Here is a 19,672-nt window from a genome sequence, read left to right on the forward strand (position 1 = left end):
AGAACTTCATTTAAACCGGCTCCCCTTTGAGCTGACGTCTGCAACACCTAAAAATAGGCCGGCGTCAAAACAAGAGCACAGCGGAGCAAAGAGCAAAAAATACACACACAAATATCAATTGAACAGAGAGACACACAGTCAAACCGGTTAAACCTACTGCTCCACCGATCTCTCTTATTAAATGGCTAAAACAAATACTGATATGTAGAGAACTGAACACTGATATATATACTGTGCAAAAGTCTTAAGCATGTTAATAGAAACTATGCGAAAGTGTACCTGGACAACAGCCGTTTTAAACGCAAAGGGTCGTTACACCATATATTGATTTGAATTAGTTAATAGAAGTTAAATCATAAATAAATTCAATTTCTGATTTTATTTTTGAAAGCATTCTTAACATGCCTAAGACTTCTGCACAGTTTTATATATTATAGCAAACACTTTTTCATACCACTGTATATTGACAGACCAAAACTCTTCAAAACCAATATTCTTCAAAATATATTTTATGATATTATTTTATATAATACGTTTATACACATACACATATATTGTCATTTATAACAGTCAATTATATTACTTATAATTGTTTATATTTAATGTAGCCTATATTATTCAGATACAAACTATATAATTATTTATTTAAATCGTTCGTTTTTTTTGTTTGTTTTTTTTTACTCAAAATTCTAAAAATACATTTGAATTCAATCCAGTAATTTATAGCATTCATTTAGAAAACTACTCTGTCAACCGGTCCGGTCACAATTATAACCCCAGGCTGATATCAATCTATCATTAAAACAGAACTCGGATAGAGACGTCCATGACTTCTCTTCTCACTGTACACAATACCAGATCTTCAGGCAAGAGCTTCAGTACATTATCTTTAATTAATCAAGTTCTTGTAAACGAGCCTGCTCTACTGGTTCAAAGTCAGCATAACTCGTCGCTTTCACAGGAAGCTGTAAGATAACGCAGTTCTTGATCACTGATCTCTGAATCACTCGTTACATTATGCATGTGATGTTAAGCCACTGTCTTTTAAAGCATTAATTAGACAGCATGTGTTAATGGTCCTGGATGCAGACTGGAGGAGTCTTGTATATTAGGCCTCTTATTACTGCATACTGTATAATTATGGCCACTGAAACTGCCTGAAGTTGTTAGTTTAATATAATGAACATGAACATGAGTCATGATTCCTCAAAACTGTCATACTAATACACCCTCATCACTGAACGACTGTTTATTCAGAAGGTTTGTGGTTTGTATAAGCAGAAGATGGTCAGACTGGATTTCAGGGACGGGAATCTATACAGAGCAAATATTATTAACACACTTACACTTCCTCCTCAAGTTCAAAGCTGTTTTACAGACGAATGTTTACTTATTAAAACTACACTTCTGAGTCAAGCTTGTTCTGTAAAATGCAAATCATTTACATTTTCAGCCATACTCCAAGTTTGGGGTCTGTAAGTTTATGTTTTTGAAATAAGTCTCATATGCTCAAAAAAGGCCTCCCTTTCGATTTATGATCAAAAATATAAAACAGTAATATTTATGAAATATTGTAAAATCCAATTTATTCCTGTGATCAAAGCTGCATTTTCAGCATCATTACTCCAGTTTTCAGTGTCACATGATCCTTCAGAAATCATTCTAATATGATGATTTGCTGCACAGGAAACATTTATTATTATTATCAAAGTTGAAAACAGTTGTGCTGCATTATATTTTTGTTGAAACTGCATTTTTGTCAGGATTCTTTGATGAAAAAGTTCAAAAGAACAGCATTTATTTATCTTTTGTAACATTGTAAAGGTATTTGTCTCTTGATCAATTGAATGCATCCTTGGAGAATAAAAGTAATCTTTAAAGAAAACTCCCTCACCGCAATAGGATAGTGTACATATTTAAACATCCTAAAAATGTTTGGACATGTACAATAATACATTAACATAATTTTTTATGACATGCATCATGGAAGTACCATTTTAATACCTTGGTACATGAATATAGTATTCATTCAGCTAAACTAAAATGTTGGTGATATATCGGTCAATGACGCTCGCTGGAGTGAATGCAGATGTTTGAGAGTGTGTGTGTGTGTGTGTGGGAGATATAAATACAGTCTTCTGAACATGACCTGCTCGTGGAGAAGTTGCGTGTTGTGTAATGTCAGATGTCCAGACAGCTGCGGGGGGGCGGGGGCGGACGTCCTCGTTTCCCCCCCGCTGAACTACTGTAACTCTACACACACACACACAAACACACACACACACACAACTCTCATGTGCATCTCAAGATATGTGGCTCTGACATAACAGCACACAATGAGAAACACCTGGAGCTGTCAAATCACTGACACTTGCATTGCGTTCGTTTAATATCCTATTGATATTGATAAACCGTTTAAGATTACAAACAAGCAAGCAAACAGACGTATGAAATGTCATCAGTTTCACTTTCACAAGCATACGTGCATAAGCAAAACAGAGGCATATATTGCTACAAACAGTTGGATTGTCAGAGGATGTCCTTGTACGTGTCTTGAGTCATGAGTCTGATCTGCCCGACTCCAGCTTTAGTGAAGAACTGTGTGTTGTAGGCCTCAGTCTAACCCTTACATGAGCAAAGCTCATCAGAGAAGAACATGAATCAGGCTGATCCGTCTTTATCAATGCGTGACTCAAGCCGTAAACAAGGTGACCCTTGCGTCCTTCTGTTCTGACAATGTTCCCCAAATCTGAGGAGTGTTTGTTTGCTCTATGCCACTCAGACAGGAGGACCACCAGATCCAGAGCCTGGCATGACCAGCCCGATCTCCAGGCCTCGGAAAACCTTGTGAATGTGATCAAGAGGAAGACGGAGACGGATGGCCACAAGACAGAGCCGAGCTGATTCAATCTGTGTGGCAGGAGAGACATAAAGTCTCCCAAAGCAATGAGACTAGAGAGGATAAGACACGTGAAAGCTGTGATTCGTGGAAATAAGAATTATTCCACCAAATACTGATTTCCTAAACATTATTGTGTTGTTTAAAAATAAATATGAACTTGTTTTCTTTGCATTATTCAAGGACTAAAAACATGGCATATTTTATTTGTTTGTTATTTCGACCAAATGTCATAGTATGTATGCATGTATATAGCCTATATATTTTTTTATGACATTTTTCTGTAAATTAGCATTTTTATGTTTTTAATTTTACCCTTATCAGTGACATTTTTGAAAATAAGGCATTTTAATAATAACTGACTAATAAACTGTTCATTAAAGTGAAATAACTGAACCGCCTGATAAAAATGCTTATTTAAAAGAAAAATGTCAGATGAACTTAGAAGTTTTTGCATATGAAGTCTTAGCTATATACATACATAAAATCAGTACACAGACAAAAAGAAAACACAAAGTTCTATACTTTAAAACACTAACGCTTTGTCTGCGTTTCAAAGATAAACAGGTTTGGATGTCCATGAGGGTGAGTAAACACTAAACAGTGACAACGCTTTCCTTTTTAGGTGTACGACTTTGAACCTTTCCAGAAGAAACTAAAATTCATGACATCTGCTCATGTTGGCAAGGTTGTTCACGTTTGCCCTGGTCACCTAAACCCGCACTCATGAGTGTAAGGGCCAGCAGCAGCACAACACATCAGATACTCGGCTCAAACACTGAATACTACACCGGTTCCTGGCCCGAGGAATGCTCTGGCTCTCAGCCATCAGATCTGCTGGATTCCTTCTCACTTACTCCAAGTTTCGTCCTGATCAATTACACACATCTCACATTGCCTGCACTGCAAGTGTGTGAATTGTATAGCAAGCAGTATAACAGACACTGCATCTCAGCATCTGGGAAAACAATGCCTTTTTCAACAACAAAACGCTTATTTGATAGCCTACTGAAATTACCTCAATCTTGCACACACAAAAATAATGTAGGAACTGTTGAACAGAACAACCAGATATATAAAGCATGTGGGAAACATAATCATAATCAATATCAGCAATACGACGCTATAGCCTATGTGAAAGCTCATTAATAAACTCGCGTAGCATTGCATGTAAAATAACTTAATAAAAAAAAAAAAAAAAAAAAAAATGGATAGCCTATTTTACCTTCATCTCCAAACATTTAAAATACAGAAAGCAATACAATATCATCTTAAAGAAATACCATAAGTTAAAACAGTGCATTTATAGCCTACTTTCAGAGATATTACAATCTCAGCCACGCAAATACACACTATATGACATTACAAATGATACAAAACACATATTGCCAAGCAAAATATGTCATTATTATAACTGCTTTCAGGGATATTAACAAACAACATGTAGATTACAAATGACAGAATTGAGCTGATGGGTTTAACTATGATTTTGAGGCTCATGCGCGCGCGCCTGATCATACGCGCAACTTGCAACATGTACAAACACCGCGGTGACGCGCACAGGGCTGTAACCTTTCACCTTTACTAACCCGTCTTAATGAATGACGTGCACAGACGGTTCCTAATCAATACTCCATCGACCCATCCATACAATTAATCAAATGAAAATTTGCTTCGCCTACCTTATATATCTGTAGGCTACTGTATGATCCTGGATCAATGAGAAGAAACAATCACGTTCTGCCTCCAGTCATCCATTAAACGGGCTCAGCTGCGCATATAATCCGATATAGTGCGTATGGTTAATATTCCAGAGCGTCAAGACGATGTTATGCGTTTAAAAATGTAAATACACTTGCGACAGATGTACACAAACATGGCAGAGATACACAAATATCACACTGCCAAAACAAGCGAAACATTCATGGGCAGGAAGTGTCAGGTAGGTTCCTTTGATCTAATCGACAGGTCAACTGCCCAATCACACGCGTTAAACAAGATACAACCCCGCCCCCTACGAAGCGCTAGCCAATCGCGTTGAAGCACCGGGTCTGTGTGAATTTGAAGTGGACGCGCAGGTGCATCTGAACAGTAGTGATGTCTTCCTCTGTCTCCTGATGTCTTGTAATTTAACACTCTAACATTTAATCAGTCTTGTTATAATCTTAACTAAATCACAAGCTCACAAATAAAAATGTGTACATTTTTATGATGCTATTTAATTTAACTTTACAGGCATTCTTTAAAGTGAAGTAAAGTCATTCTGTGTTTGTGAAGTATCGATGTGATTTATTCTTTCCTTAGTAGTTTTTACATTATAATAATATAATGCGTATATATGCGTGTTTGTGTGTGTGTTTATGTGATTTAATTTTTCCTTTATACTTTTTTCCATTATAATATATGTGTGCATATATATATAAATATATATATATATATATATATATATATATATATATATATATATATATATATATATATATATACAGTGCAATGCATAAGTGAATACACCCATGCTAAAGTTGACTAAAAAGAGGAATAAAAAATCATATTTTGGAAATTGAACTTAATGCCTTAATTTAAAAAATTTGGAAAAATCCAACCTTTAAGGACACCAATTTTCTTTGTGAATGAATAATGTATCGTAAATAAATAAATGTTCTTCCTTAAAATACATGGTGCATAAGTGAGTACACCCCTATGTTAAATTCCCATAGAGGCAGGCAGATTTTTATTTTTAAGTATTTTTTTTAATTTTTTTTTAGGATACTATGCATCCTGATAAAGTTCCCTTGGCCTTTGGAATTAAAATAGCCCCACATCATCACATAGCCTTCACCATACCTAGAGATTGGCATGGTTTTATTTCAGTTAGCCTAATAGCTGCTTTGATTTGCATTGAGAGATGATCTTATGGAAAGTACCCCATGCCAATCTCTAGGTATGGTGAAGGCTATGTGATGATGTGGGGCTATTTTAATTCCAAAGGCCAAGGGAACTTTATCAGGATGCATAGTATCCTAAAAAAAATTTTTTTTAAATACTTAAAAATAAAAATCTGCCTGCCTCTATGGGAATTTAACATAGGGGTGTCCAGACTTATGCACCCTGTATTTTAAGGAAGAACATTTATTTATTTACGATACATTATTCATTCACAAAGAAAATTGGTGTCCTTAAAGGTTGGATTTTTCCTAATTTTTTAAATTAAGGCATTAAGTTCAATTTCCAAAATATGATTTTTTATTCCTCTTTTTAGTCAACTTTAGCATGGGTGTATTCACTTATGCATTGCACTGTATATATATATATATATATATATATATATATATATATATAAACATGGCACAGGAAAAGTAAATGTAAATGATCTTAATAGTTGAATAGTAATCTGTTTGCATGAGTTGAGACTGCCATCTACTGTCCGACACCTGAAATTAAAAAGCATTGCAACTCAAATACATAATGAATAATAATTGTGGACACAATAGCTCTTTGTGCAACAAAACAGGATTTCCAGTACAAATAAAACATTTATTGCTAAACACATTTTTGTACAAATCTCACAAAGTTTCACAAAGTTCTTCTATAAGAAGAAAACACAACAGAAGCGTAAGTGGGAAATGAAGCCGCCCGGATTATAAACCTTTTCTGATTATTACAGATTATTATGACAATCCTGTTGAGGTAGTGATCCATCCAACATCATAAAGCCTTGCCAAATGATTACGAAAATTTGGTCACTGGAGAATATATATTTTTATATAACCGTTTCCAATTAATAACTCAAACAAACCAACATATAATCATATACATTTTTACCAGATTACATAATTAGCCATATAATTCTGTCAATAAAAGATCGGTTGAATTTTCTTTTCCACAAATGTGTCCTGTCTTGACTGACTTTAACAACAATAAAAGATGATCCTAACGTTACTGATTATTTAATTCTGTATGATGGCCATATTTTCATCTGCGAGGCAAAAACCTTTACATGTTCTGTTTCTGCCTGTATGATTGTCACTTGTTTGTTCTGTTTGAGGCATATAGAAATTTGCACATTCATAATAAAAAAAAAACAATTCAAACACTATTTACATACTGCAAATGAACAAAATCAAATGACAATTGCCAAAAAGACTGTTTGAAATGTTCTTAAGAGTGTTATACCATCATATAACACTTCCAGGTATAATTCAATAATCTAAGAAAAGCCCTATTTATTAGATCTAAAACTATAATTAAATGAGCTTACGTTTTGCTCTAATCCATGCTCATTTGTGTGTTAAAACTACGAAATACCACAGCATCTGAGGTATTGGTGTAACAGTTCAATCACAAACAGACCGTAATACCAAACTACTGAAAACCAGACATCCAGCCATCCATTCATGGCACGTTCTGTACATTAGATTATTAAAACAATACAAGAAAACACCCAACCGTTTACAGCCCTTTCAAAAGTTCTCACTTTTTTATTGTTTGCTTTTTGTGCTCTTTTGATGTTGCATGAAATGTTTTTTTTTGTGTGTGTGTGTGTAGTGAAACAATAAAGATGTGTTCTCAGTTTGATTTCACTGATATCTGATATTTACAAGTGGCTGTATTTGATTTTTCACTCTTAAATCCACTTCAGTATACTGTAAATACAGATGCATTTTTAAAAGATCATGTCCTGATCATACTTCACCCCCAAAAGAAATAAATAATTAATAGCAAAACGATAAAAAAAAAGTTCTATTTTGCATAAAGACAATTACTACCGTTGAAAAAGATGAACCTGTATTACAGTAATGAGAATATAATGAGAATTCCCATTTAGAATACTGAGAATTCCCAACAACTTAAAGCGTAAAACATCTAAAGGAATTGGAAGGGAAAATGTTGCATAATTATTTTATGCAAAATAGAACTTTTTTTTGTTTTATGAAATATGACCTGGGCGTGTGTTTTTGTGAGATCCACTCATACAGAGACAAACGTTTATAATATTTTACAATTATGGCACATTATAAAAAACATTTGACTTAAAATGAACATCACACACGAGAATACTGTTTGCAGAAGGAGATGTCAATGCCATTTATGCAGCATTATGAACGATTTTATTTGACTTTTTCCTTTTCTAAATCCTCCTAATAAATCTGTTGACTTTTGGAGCATAACATGGATTAGAGCGGATTATCATCTGAAACAACCGCTGTTCTCGGTGAAATCCTATTTGGAGCGCTCTAGCTACAGCTGAGCAGTGAAATTATAGAGATCAGCAACAGAGTTAATGCCAAAACACAAACCACAGCAAATGAAATCCAGCATAATGCTGCATATTACTCATATTACTATTTACACCAGATAAACGCCTTGTTAAAATTTAGCACAAGTCCAAAGCGCTTAGCGAGGCGTATATAACCTGAATATTACGACAGCATTCAAGGCTCTTGTGTCTGTGGTAGAACATGGTCATATTTATTCCTTCCGATATATAATAATCACACGGTTCTGAGACATTAGAATGGCATTTCAGTCAACAGGAAATTTCACTTTAATAACATCTATTAATAAGAAAGTAAAAAGGGTCCATTTTGATTTAATGTTGCTTTAAATCATTCCATAAGGAAAGACTATAGGTTTTCTGAGGGACACTAGCGACCAAAAGCTGGGAATATTTAAGATTTTTTGTATGTTTTCAAAAGAAGTCTATTATGCTGACCAAGGCTCCATTTATTTGATCAAACATACAGTAGAAACACTCATATTTTTCAATTTACTATAATTTAAAATAACTTCTTTTTAATGAAATACATGTTAAAGCTGAACTTTCAGCATCTTTACTCCAGTCTTCAGAGTCACATGATCCTTCAGAAATCATTCTAATATGATGATTTGCTGCTCTTTAACAAGAACCCTAATTAATAATTGAGCACCAATAATTGATAATACTTATCAATTAGTGGTGCTCAATTATTAATTAGGGTTCTTATTAAAAGTTTTTGCTGATTAATACTTTTATGGTAACGGTGATGCATTTTTTTAAAGATTCTTTGACTTGAGTTAAAAGTTTTTGCATTTATTTTAAAAATTGAAATCTTTTGTAACATTATAAATGTCACTTTTGATCAATTTAATGCATCCTTGCTGAATAAAAGCATTAATTTCTTACTACAAATAGTAGTGCATCACGAATTCCACAAAAATATTGGTTAAGAAATGTTTGATAATAACATTGATAATAAGAAATGTTTCTTGAGCAGAAAAGCAGCATATTTAATAGAATGATTTCATATCTTGTTTTCTCATTTCTTCATTTCTTAATATTCAACAATATTATTGAACTTACTGAACTTAGCTGGACGATGACATCATTTTTCACAGAGCTGCTTTATAGATGAAATTAACTAATTACAGCCGAACAACAGCCGAAATGCATTATAATGCATTATTGTATAAAGCTCTATAGAAATTATGCTGACTTGACTTGAGGATCATGTGACACTGAAGACTGGAGTAATGATGCTGAAAATTCAGCTTTGATCACAGGAATACATTACATTTTAAAACAGATTCGTCAGTTCTTTAAAACTGTGCAGATATTTCAACCGTTTTACCGTATTTTTGAACAAAACGCAGCCGTGGTGAGAAGAAGAGACTTCTTTTAAAAGCATTGCAAAAACGTATTTATTCCAAACCTTTGACCGGCAGTGCACACCTGACTAAACGAACTAAATCGAACTCCCAGAGGTTCTTGTATAAAATAAAAGCCCAAAAATACTCAACTTCCTACTGTATACAGCAGCTAATTTGGCATTCTGGTTAAGGATGCTCCCACACCGAGGTTCCTCAGTCGTTCCTCCACTAGCAGATCTGTGAGGCGCGTCGGGTCTGCTGGGCTCTTGCACAGGTGGAGGTGTGACGGTTGAAGCTGTCTCTCCACATGAAGCGTTTCGAGCACAGGCTGCACTCGTAGGGTTTAATGCCCGTGTGGATCTTCATGTGGCCCACCAAGTGATGCTTCATTTTGAAGCTTTTCCCGCAGACGGCGCACCCGAACGGCCTCAGACCCAGATGCATGCTCATGTGGCGGTCCCTCTGGCTTTTGTGCGTAAAACTTTTGCCACACTGACACGGATAGAGCTTATAAACCACCGAGGCGAACCCTGAGTGAGAGGTTTGCTCCTTCAGGCCACCGTCCACCGCTGCCTCGTCTTGAGAAACATCTGCACTTCCTTCAAGCTGCAGTTCATCCTTGGACGGAGGGTTGGAGAGCTCGTCTCCGGCTTGCGAAAAACCCTCCATGGAGGATCCGTAGAAGTCTGAGGGCTCTTCGTAAGTGCGATCTCCATCCAAACACTCCACTAATTTCTCATCAAAGCAATCCTCGACTGCGTTTGGATTGTGACCGCTCTCATCCGAATCGTTCGCGGTGTGTTCAAACAGGCACGCTTCTCGATTCTGCCTCTCTGCTTTTATGTGCACCTTCTTTCTGTGTCCCATAATGCTCGGCGGCACATAGGCAGGTCTCGAGCACTGGTTTTCCATTGCATCCGACCCGTTCTCGCTGCTCGGATCATCTGGAGACGAGCAGCCGGCGCTTTCCAACGCTCCTGTTCCCAAAGCGGGAATCGAAAGGCCGTCGTCGACTAGGTCTTCCGCTTGACCTGCGATCTGGACGTTGTCTTCGTTATCGGTGGCATAACCGTCACCTCTCGGAGATGATCCGTGGTTGAAATTCCCAACGCTGCTGTTTTTCTTATTCCCGACTTCTAAAAGCTCAGTGCATTTGTCCACCACGTGCCACATCTGCAGGAAGCTAGCGGCCGTGAGGAAGGCCACCACCTCTCCCGACGGCACAGACAGCGCTCCGGTGTAACACGACAAGAGAAGCTGCTCGAAAACACACGGATGCATGACGTCCGGCAACACCACGCGAGCGCTGTTCTTCAGAAGCACCTGATCGCAGAAGTACGGGGAGCTGGCGGCCAGAACCGCGCGGTGAGCACGAAACTGATGGCCGCCGAGGGACACGATGAGGTCACACAGCTGTCCTCTCTGCCGCTGCTGGTTCAGTTTCTTCAGGAGGGAGCAGGAAAAATCCGGGAACTCCACGTGGAAGCTGTTTGCATCAGTCTCCATGGTTGTGTAGAAGTTAAACGCTCTAAGAAGAAGGCAGGACAGGTTAGTGTTGCTCAAAACCATCTATACGTAAACAGCATGTTTGTTCTGGAAGGGTTAAACAGCAATGCTACCTGCAAATTACAAAATGCTAATAATCGTATGATTGTGGACAGTCAGGAAAGAAAAATGAATAAGTTTCATTGTCCAGCCAAACTCTGTATTTTTGGTGCCAATATATCACTTGGTTATATAGCAAATATTAATATATTGTTTAATTTTGTCGGTAACTATGGTTTCCATGTCAACATTTTTTGTTAGGAACTCTTTTGTCATATGGTGAGATGTAAATGAGGACTATAAGTATAAGATTACAAAAAACACAGTGACATTATTTCTGGTGTCAAAATCCTCCACATGGAGAGATGAAATTAAGATTAAATAAAATCCTGAAAAAAGTTCTATGTTTGTATTCGAAGGAAAACTATTTTATGATCTTTTAAACTCGTGAACTGTCAAAATTCACACCTCTACATTGGAGATCAGGCTAACCTGCTATACTGTTAGCATATCAAGAGACTTTATGGATGTTAACAGGCGACAGAGACATTGTTGTTCATGAAAAAGACGCGTACATATTAGTACAGTTTTCTGCCTCACTCGCGATGTAATAAAAATGTCCGTCTTACCGTTTTCTGCATCACTTTATTCCGGTTTTCTGAAAGCTAGCCTGTCACCTCTCTCTCTTCCGAGAGCCAGAGCGCGCTGCGTGTCGCTTACGTCATCACGCACAGTCGCGTGGCGCAGGAAGAAATGTAAACAAACACGCCTACTTTCCGCTGGGTGCCAGATTGACTTTTTTTCCAGAATAGAATAGAATAGAATAGAATAGAATAGAATAGAATAGAATAGAATAAGAAAAGAAAAGAAAAGAAAAGAAAAGAAAAGAAAAGAAAAGAAAAGAAAAGAAAAGAAAAATTTAAAGAAAATAAAAGAAAAAAGAAAAAGAAAAAGAAAATAAAAGAAGAAAAAAATTTTTTTTTTTAATAAAATAAGAATAAAATGTAAAAAAAAATAAAATAAAATGAAAACAAAACAAAATAATAAAACAAAATAAAATGAGAAAACAAAGGAAAACAAAACAAAAAAGAATAAAAGAACAAAAAAGAAAAAAGGAAAGGAAAGAAAAGAAAAAATAAAATAAAATAAAATAAAATAAAATAAAATAAAATAAAATAAAATAATAAAATAAAATAAAATAAAATAAAATAAAATAAATAAAATAAAATAAAATAAAATAAAATAAAATAAAATAAAATAAAATAAAAACTTGTTAAAATAGGCTACGTTATGGTCATAATTACAGACATAATATTGGCAAAGTATCAATACAAATGTTATTTTATTTCAAAGTAAGTCCTTAAATAGTGCAACAAGAAGTAAAGAAAGAAACATTCAATATCTTGGGCCACCATTCGACTACACGTCAAGTAAAGGCATAAACTGACTTATAATGTTTTCACTCCTGATGGGCTTCAGTAGGATCTACTTTACAGATATCAACCACAGAAGGCCAATTATTCAGATTCATTTTTATGCATGATCAGGCAGGTTGTTCGGGTTTTGGCTGGTGTGATCCTAATAAAAAATAAAAAAAACATTAAAAAAAATTATTTTTAAAAAATTGCTCAGCAGGTGGCGCTATAGGATAAGCGTATAAGCGCAGCAACAGACCTCTTTGGCCCAAACTTGATATCTCACAAAGGAGAACAGTTTCTTAAATGCATCATTGATCAAGTGTTTGATCAATTTAAGTTATCTTAAAACGTATCATTAGTATGTAACACAAGGTTACTAGCATGTTTTATAAATACTGACCTTACTGACACTGTATATGTAATGGGTTGAATTAAGCTGAATACCCAAACAAGCAAAAATTAAAACAATACACAATTAGACCAGTGTACAATTACATATTATGGAAACAAAACCCTTGTTTATTGAAAAATGATTTGAAATATTTCCACTATTAAAGAGACTAGCAGTCGTTGTTCTGCAGTGAAGAGAGTCTTTGTCATGTTGAGCTGAACGCTTGATCAGTCATTCCTGCAGTCACAGGTGCAAAGATCAGAGGATCCCGAGCTCTTCCAGGTGTGCCACACTCTCTCTCTCATGCACAAAAGGCATCTGTCCATCATTTCATCTATCTATCCATCCATCCATCCATCGCTCTGTATAATATGGGAGCTTGAAGAGTGATGGAAACTGGAAATATAACTAGAAATACCAACGTTTGCTATCATAAAAAGTCTTTGTTAAACATGAATGCTCAGTTCATGAGATTCATATTTATTATGTTTTTTGCTTTCTATATGCATGAATATCAATGTTTGTAATCAGTGTTAACAAAAACTAACAAAATACACAGAATAATTCATTTTCTTTGTCCATGCTGACTTTCAGCATCACTGCAGGTCTTATGAAATATACATGTTATAAAATTGCCCAGCTGTCAGAGTGTAACTGAGCTCATTTTGCTTACGATTGAGTCACCTGATAATGTTATCATTCATACAGACACTATGAATATTATTCAGTTACCCATATATACTGAATCTTTCTGGAATGACGATAAATGCGACTATTTATTAGCCTATACACCTCATATGTTCATATAACACACATAACTGCTGCTATCAATATAACATTGTGGGGTGGTTTTAATATTATTTGCATAGAGAGAAAACAATTTTTTCTCTAGACAACAGTGCGATTATATGAAGAACAACTGGAGAACTGTGGCTTGTCAAAATTGTTATGTGCTCAAGCCAGTGCTATTTTACTATCATTGATATACTATTATAGTTTTTATTAATGTTTAGAATTAGATTTTTATATTTTCTGCTTTTAAGCTTTTTCAGTCATTTTGATTTGTTTTTTATGTCTAAAAATATGTCTATATATTATTTATTCATTTTTATTTAGTTATTTTAGTACTCAAACCTAAGCTACATTAAAATAAGGAATTATTTTTATGGTTGTGGTTTTGTTTAATGGTAATAACCTTAACCTTGACAGATCCCAGTATGAACCCAAACATTTCTAAACTGAATGATCTGAGCTGCCATTCATTTATACTCCTACTACATTGTAAAAATTTTTTTTTTTTAATTATATATATATATATATATATATATATATATATATATATATATATATATATATATATATATATATATATATATATATATACAGTATGTGTGTGTGTGTGTGTGTGTGTGTGTGTGTGTGTGTGTGTGTGTGATCAATAAGTTATGAAAACATATGTTTCTACATTGCTTAACTCATCAAAATAAGTTAAGCAATTTTCAACTTTTTTTGTTCAACTTTTGTTTCTGTTATACATTATTTTGTCCATTGCCATTAAAAAGTCTGTTGTCCATTTTAAGTTCATTGTACTTAAAAATGTAAGGCAAAGCTGATGCTTCAGTTAAGCCTCTTGAGTTACAAAAGAACAAACACAAGCAATAAACTTTTTCTCTGGGGAAGCCGGAGTCTGTCTATAGATTGTCAGAGTTGGTTTAAAGATTAATATTATTCCAACTTTAACCTTCTCTGAAGCTCAATAGCCGTAAAACAATAAAAATCCCTTCCTTCAACTGTAAGAATGAGAGTGCAGAGGTTTGATTGGGTCATGCAGGAAAAAAGAACAAGCTTCTGTCCATCACTCCACACCTTCAGCAGAAAATCAATGTGCCATTACATATCGTACCGAATCAATATTTTGATGGACACACTATCAAGGCGAGCGGTGACAGAAAACTCAATGGGGTTTATTATAGATCTCAGGAAAGCACAATGGTGTATGATTATATTCCTACCGGCAATCTCACCGATACTGACAGACAGCGACTGAAGCACAAAACATGGCATAACTCCGGAGAGACCTTGCCAACACTTAGCGTGCACAGTCCTCCAAACTGCTCACGCTAGATCACACTGATCCTTGGTTTGCTTCGCTGGCCACTGAATTGCCTAAACACCATTTTATGGAGCATTAAAGGGATAGTTCACCCAAAAATGAAAATTACTCACCCTCATGTCATTCCAAACACGTAGGACTTTCGTTCATCTTTGTGATGAAATCTGAGCAATTTCTGTCCCTCCATTGACAGCTACACAACTACCCCTTTGACGCTTCAAAAACACGAGAATGAACATCATTGGTTCTTGCAGAAGCTCAAACGTGCTGCATAACACAAGAACGAACCTCATTGGTTCTTGCTGAAGCTCAAACGTGATGCGTAACACGAGAACGAACCTCATTGGTTCTTGCTGAAGCTCAAACGTGCTGCGTAACACGAGAACGAACCTCATTGGATCTTGCTGAAGCTCAAACGTGATGTGTAACATGAGAATGAACCTCATTGGTTCCTGCTAAAGCTCAAACGTGATGCGTAACACGAGAACGAACCTCATTGGTTCTTGCTGAAGCTCAAACGTGCTGCGTAACACGAGAACGAACCTCATTGGATCTTGCTGAAGCTCAAACGTGATGTGTAACATGAGAATGAACCTCATTGGTTCCTGCTAAAGCTCAAACGTGATGTGTAACACGAGAACGAACCTCATTGGTTCTTGCTGAAGCTCAAACGTGCTGCGTAACACGAAAACGAACCTCATTGGATCTTGCTGAAGCTCAAACGTGATGCGTAACACGAGAACGAACCTCATTGGTTCTTGCTGAAGCTCAAACGTGATGCGTAACACGAGAACGAACCTCATTGGTTCTTGCTGAAGCTCAAACGTGCTGCGTAACACGAGAATGAACCTCATTGGTTCTTGCTGAAGCTCAAACGTGCTGCGTAACACGAGAATGAACCTCATTGGTTCCTGCTGAAGCTCAAATGTGATGCGTAACACGAGAATGAACCTCATTGGTTCTTGCTGAAGCTCAAACGTGCTGCATAACACGAGAATGAACCTCATTGGTTCTTGCTGAAGCTCAAACGTGCTGCATAACACGAGAATGAACCTCATTGGTTCTTGCTGAAGCTCAAACGTGCTGCATAACACGAGAATGAACCTCATTGGTTCTTGCTGAAGCTCAAACGTGCTGCATAACACATGAGAATGACATTTAATTCCATTTTATGTTGCGTCATAAAAATTATAAAAATCCGCTATTTAGAATTTTCCTAAATAAAATACTTTTTTGAACTCCTCCTAGATTGTTGGTCTGATTTCCATCAATATCGGCTCAGATCATCTTCAGACCATGCTGACAAAAAAAAAAAAAAAAAAAGCTTTTTGATTGACCAAACCATTCCCGAATAATGCATCTGCAAATTTCATGGCATTCTGCCAAGCTGATTCTGCGGCTGTAACTCTAAAATTACTTTAATTTTTCAATTGCTCTCAGCAATGCTTGCATTATTCATTGTGCTTGATTCTGTTTTGTTCTTTTCTGATGTTCTTTACTTTTTTTATTGCTTTTTTTTTAAAAAAAATAAGAAAATAAGTTGCCAGACATCACATTTATTCCAAAATCATATCAAGCATTAATTTTCTCCATTTATTCTCTAAAACGTTTTTTTCATTGTTTGGACATGGTTGCCTGTCTAGACATTTATTTTTTTTCACTTGTACTCTTATGGTTGGACAATCCGGTGGCCACATATTGACTTACATAATTTCCACCATCATTACATTCAAACCACCACAATAAATCACATTTTCCACAGTATTTTACCACATCATTTAATTTATTTTCTTAGTATGTCAACAATTAATGTACACGTAAATTAAAAGGACATTCATCATTTTTCCTGTTAACAGTTTTTTTTTACTGTATTTTTACACCAATGTCTGAATTACACAAGTTTTAGTTTGTTTGTTTTTTTCTTTGACATTTATGTTTCTCATAGTCACACATGCATATAATGGTCATTGTTTGGATTCTTTCCCCTCTTGTACTAATGATGGCTGTCACATGCACATGCTTCTCAGAAGTGCTGTTCTTTTTTGCTTTTTATTTATTTATTTTTTAATTTTTATTTTTTTAATTAGTGCAGAATGACAGAGTGCACCTTTAAATACTAATTTTGAAGAATTTGATCTATTGTAGAGACACATTCCGTGGAAAATCCCCAAATTTAGATAGTGTTTCAATCAGCTGTACACTCAGGACTCATCAGCTCCAATTGAGGGCTTAAGCTCAGTCCTGTGGGCTAATGGTTGGAGATGGACTCTGCATGCCACGACAGCACAGGTGAGACAGAGCTGTTCTTGCCCAGCCGAGCGCAGATCAAACCCCAGCCGTGGAGGAGGGCAGTCACCTGTGTCCACCTGCGGCTCTGGAATCAATAAGTCTGTCATCCCCGCTGATATTGGCCACAGTAATAGCGCCGGGCGATTAGGGCCACTTCCCTGGGTATTAACTGCATCTCTCATCCTCAGAGACCCGAGCCAAGCCGTGGAGAACAAAAGTCTGTTTGATAAGACCCAGGCCTTGTCTCACGTGAGCTCAAGGTGGAGCAGAACTCAGAATGACTGGGGGCTTTTGGCACGGAGTGAACTTAGATTGAAACCTACCAGCCATACTTCATAGAGCTTCATAGAGTTCAGGTTTGAGCTTCACAAATGCTGTTGTAAGAGGAGACTGTCCTGTGAGCAAGATTTTTTTTCTTTCTTCTTTCGTGCAAAAGCTTCGGGAAGGACGGTTGGAAAAATGTGCCTGTGGTGACATTTCGGCAAAATTATTTTACATTGCTTCACTGTAAAAAAACAGTGTTATAAAAAATTTATATATATAGTTAGTATATTATATATAGTATGAAACAAAGATTACTGGAGTATGTTTTTACAAGCAAATAGCCTACTATCTCAGACATTCTTCTTAAAGGTTTTACATTTACTTATGTTACCATTTCTTTGTAATTATTTACGTTTCAGTGTTAGTGGCGCTAAAATCCCGTTCAGTTTTATCTGAAAACGATGAACGTGAATCTGCAAACGTTTTTACAGTTCTTGTAAGTATACCTGCAGTTTGGAAATGAAATGTGCGATGAAATAATCGAGTGTTAACAAAAGCAAATATGAGATAAAAATGCATGCTTAAGCAACCATATCATTTTAGCTTGCGTCAAGTCTTTGTGCTGTTTATCATTACTTTTTATCGTCACGTGACTCAAGCAAATGCAGTTCTGTTACACATGAGCTACTGAGCCATAAAATCAACATATATGGAGCTGATTATGTGGTGCAAATCTCAAAATGTATTAGTAAAAAAAAATGCATGTTAAAATCATGCGCTTTGTTAAAAACATTTTGAGGTCAGAAGAACATAGTTTGTGCAAGGAAAACAAGTCTTCATCAGTCCATAATCTATAATCATAGTTTATGTGAAAGGGTAATAAACATGTAAGTGGAATCCATTGTTCACCTGGAGCAGATCTAGAAAGATATTTGGAGCTGCAGATCCCTGGATGGAGAAGACTAGAGACAGGAACATCTGCTGGGATCTAGAGAGGCCCAGCTGGATATTCACTCACGGATTTGCACTTAAAGATGAAGATCTGAGGTCATGGGATAGAGCGCTGGGAAAGAAACATACATTCACCTGTGAACTATACATGTACTGTATGAGCATGCAGATAAAAAAAGATACAAATATATTTTAGTTCAATCAAAAACTCGCCCACTTTACCTAAAAGCCTGATGATGATTAGAAAGATGAAAGAATCCTGAAAAAATTATCATGGTTTCCACAAAAATATGAAGCAGCATAACTCTTCTCAAAATTGATAATAATAAGAAATGATTCTAAAAAAGCAAATCAGCATATTAGAATGATTTCTGAAGGATCATGTGACACTGAAGACTGGAGTAATGATGCTGAAATTTTACATTTTTACATTTCACAATATAATCAAATAGAAAACAGTTATTTTGAATTGTAATAATATTTCACAATATTTTTGACCAAGTAAAGGCAGCCTTGGTGAGCAGAAGAGACTTCTTTCAAAACCATTAAAAAATCTTAAAGACCCCAAACTTTTTAATGGTAGTGTAGATTGTAAAACCTTTTTTTGTTAGTTGCACTATGAAACTGGCAGCTGTAGTTTACAAAAAGGCATTTTCATGGCTGAAAATGTTTTAATGTTTATTATACATTAATATACCACCAGAAATGGTACAATGTAAAATGGCCACATACTGACTTACATACAATTCACCATTACAATGCATTAAAACATTCACAGTAAAACACCATAACATTTAATGAATTCTCTTGATATAATGAAAAAAATTCTAAACACAACATTTTTCATGAGCTGAACTCAAATATCTAAGACTTTTTCTATGTACACAAAAGGCCTATTTCTCTCAAATATTGTTCACAAATCTGTCTAAATCTGTGTTAGTGAGCACTTCTCCTTTGCTGAGATAATCCATCCACAGGTGTGCCATATCAAGATGCTGATTAGACAGCATGATTATTGCACAGGTGTGCCTTAGGCTGGCCACAATAAAAGGCCACTCTAAAAATGTGCAGTTTTATTGTATTGTGGGGGTCCGGGGGGGGGGACCTGGAACATGCTGTCATATACGCCAGTTCAGAGCATCCCAAACTCACATTCATTCATGCTGACTGTTGGA

General features: G+C 35.8%; 2 protein-coding genes across 3 annotated transcripts in view; both read right to left on the reverse strand.

The window, feature by feature from the left end:
• Positions 1-4,862, reverse strand: part of LOC311083238 (ras-specific guanine nucleotide-releasing factor RalGPS1) — a 140,752-nt gene extending 135,890 nt beyond the window's left edge. For both annotated transcript variants that reach the window (XM_084114633.1, XM_084114634.1), the window contains exon 1: positions 4,582-4,862. The gene's annotated coding sequence lies outside the window, so the exon portion shown is untranslated. The remainder of the gene's footprint in view (positions 1-4,581) is intronic.
• A 1,550-nt stretch (positions 4,863-6,412) lies between these two features.
• zbtb43 (zinc finger and BTB domain containing 43) lies at positions 6,413-11,788 on the reverse strand. Its single transcript, XM_084114019.1, has 2 exons — positions 11,701-11,788; positions 6,413-11,054 (listed from the first exon to the last, which is right to left on the reverse strand). Exon 2 carries the CDS (start codon positions 11,030-11,032, stop codon positions 9,755-9,757), a length of 1,278 nt encoding a protein of 425 aa, XP_083970145.1. The 5' UTR covers positions 11,033-11,054; positions 11,701-11,788; the 3' UTR covers positions 6,413-9,754.
• Between the last annotated feature and the right edge of the window lie 7,884 nt (positions 11,789-19,672).

This window comes from Abramis brama (assembly GCF_963993115.1).
Source record: "Abramis brama genome assembly, chromosome: 5".
Lineage (NCBI taxonomy): Eukaryota > Metazoa > Chordata > Actinopteri > Cypriniformes > Leuciscidae > Abramis > Abramis brama.

Excerpts from the sequence above, each read along its gene's own strand:
- zbtb43 (XM_084114019.1), bottom strand. The coding sequence starts at position 11,032 with ATGGAGACTGATGCAAACAGCTTCCACGTGGAGTTCCCGGATTTTTCC.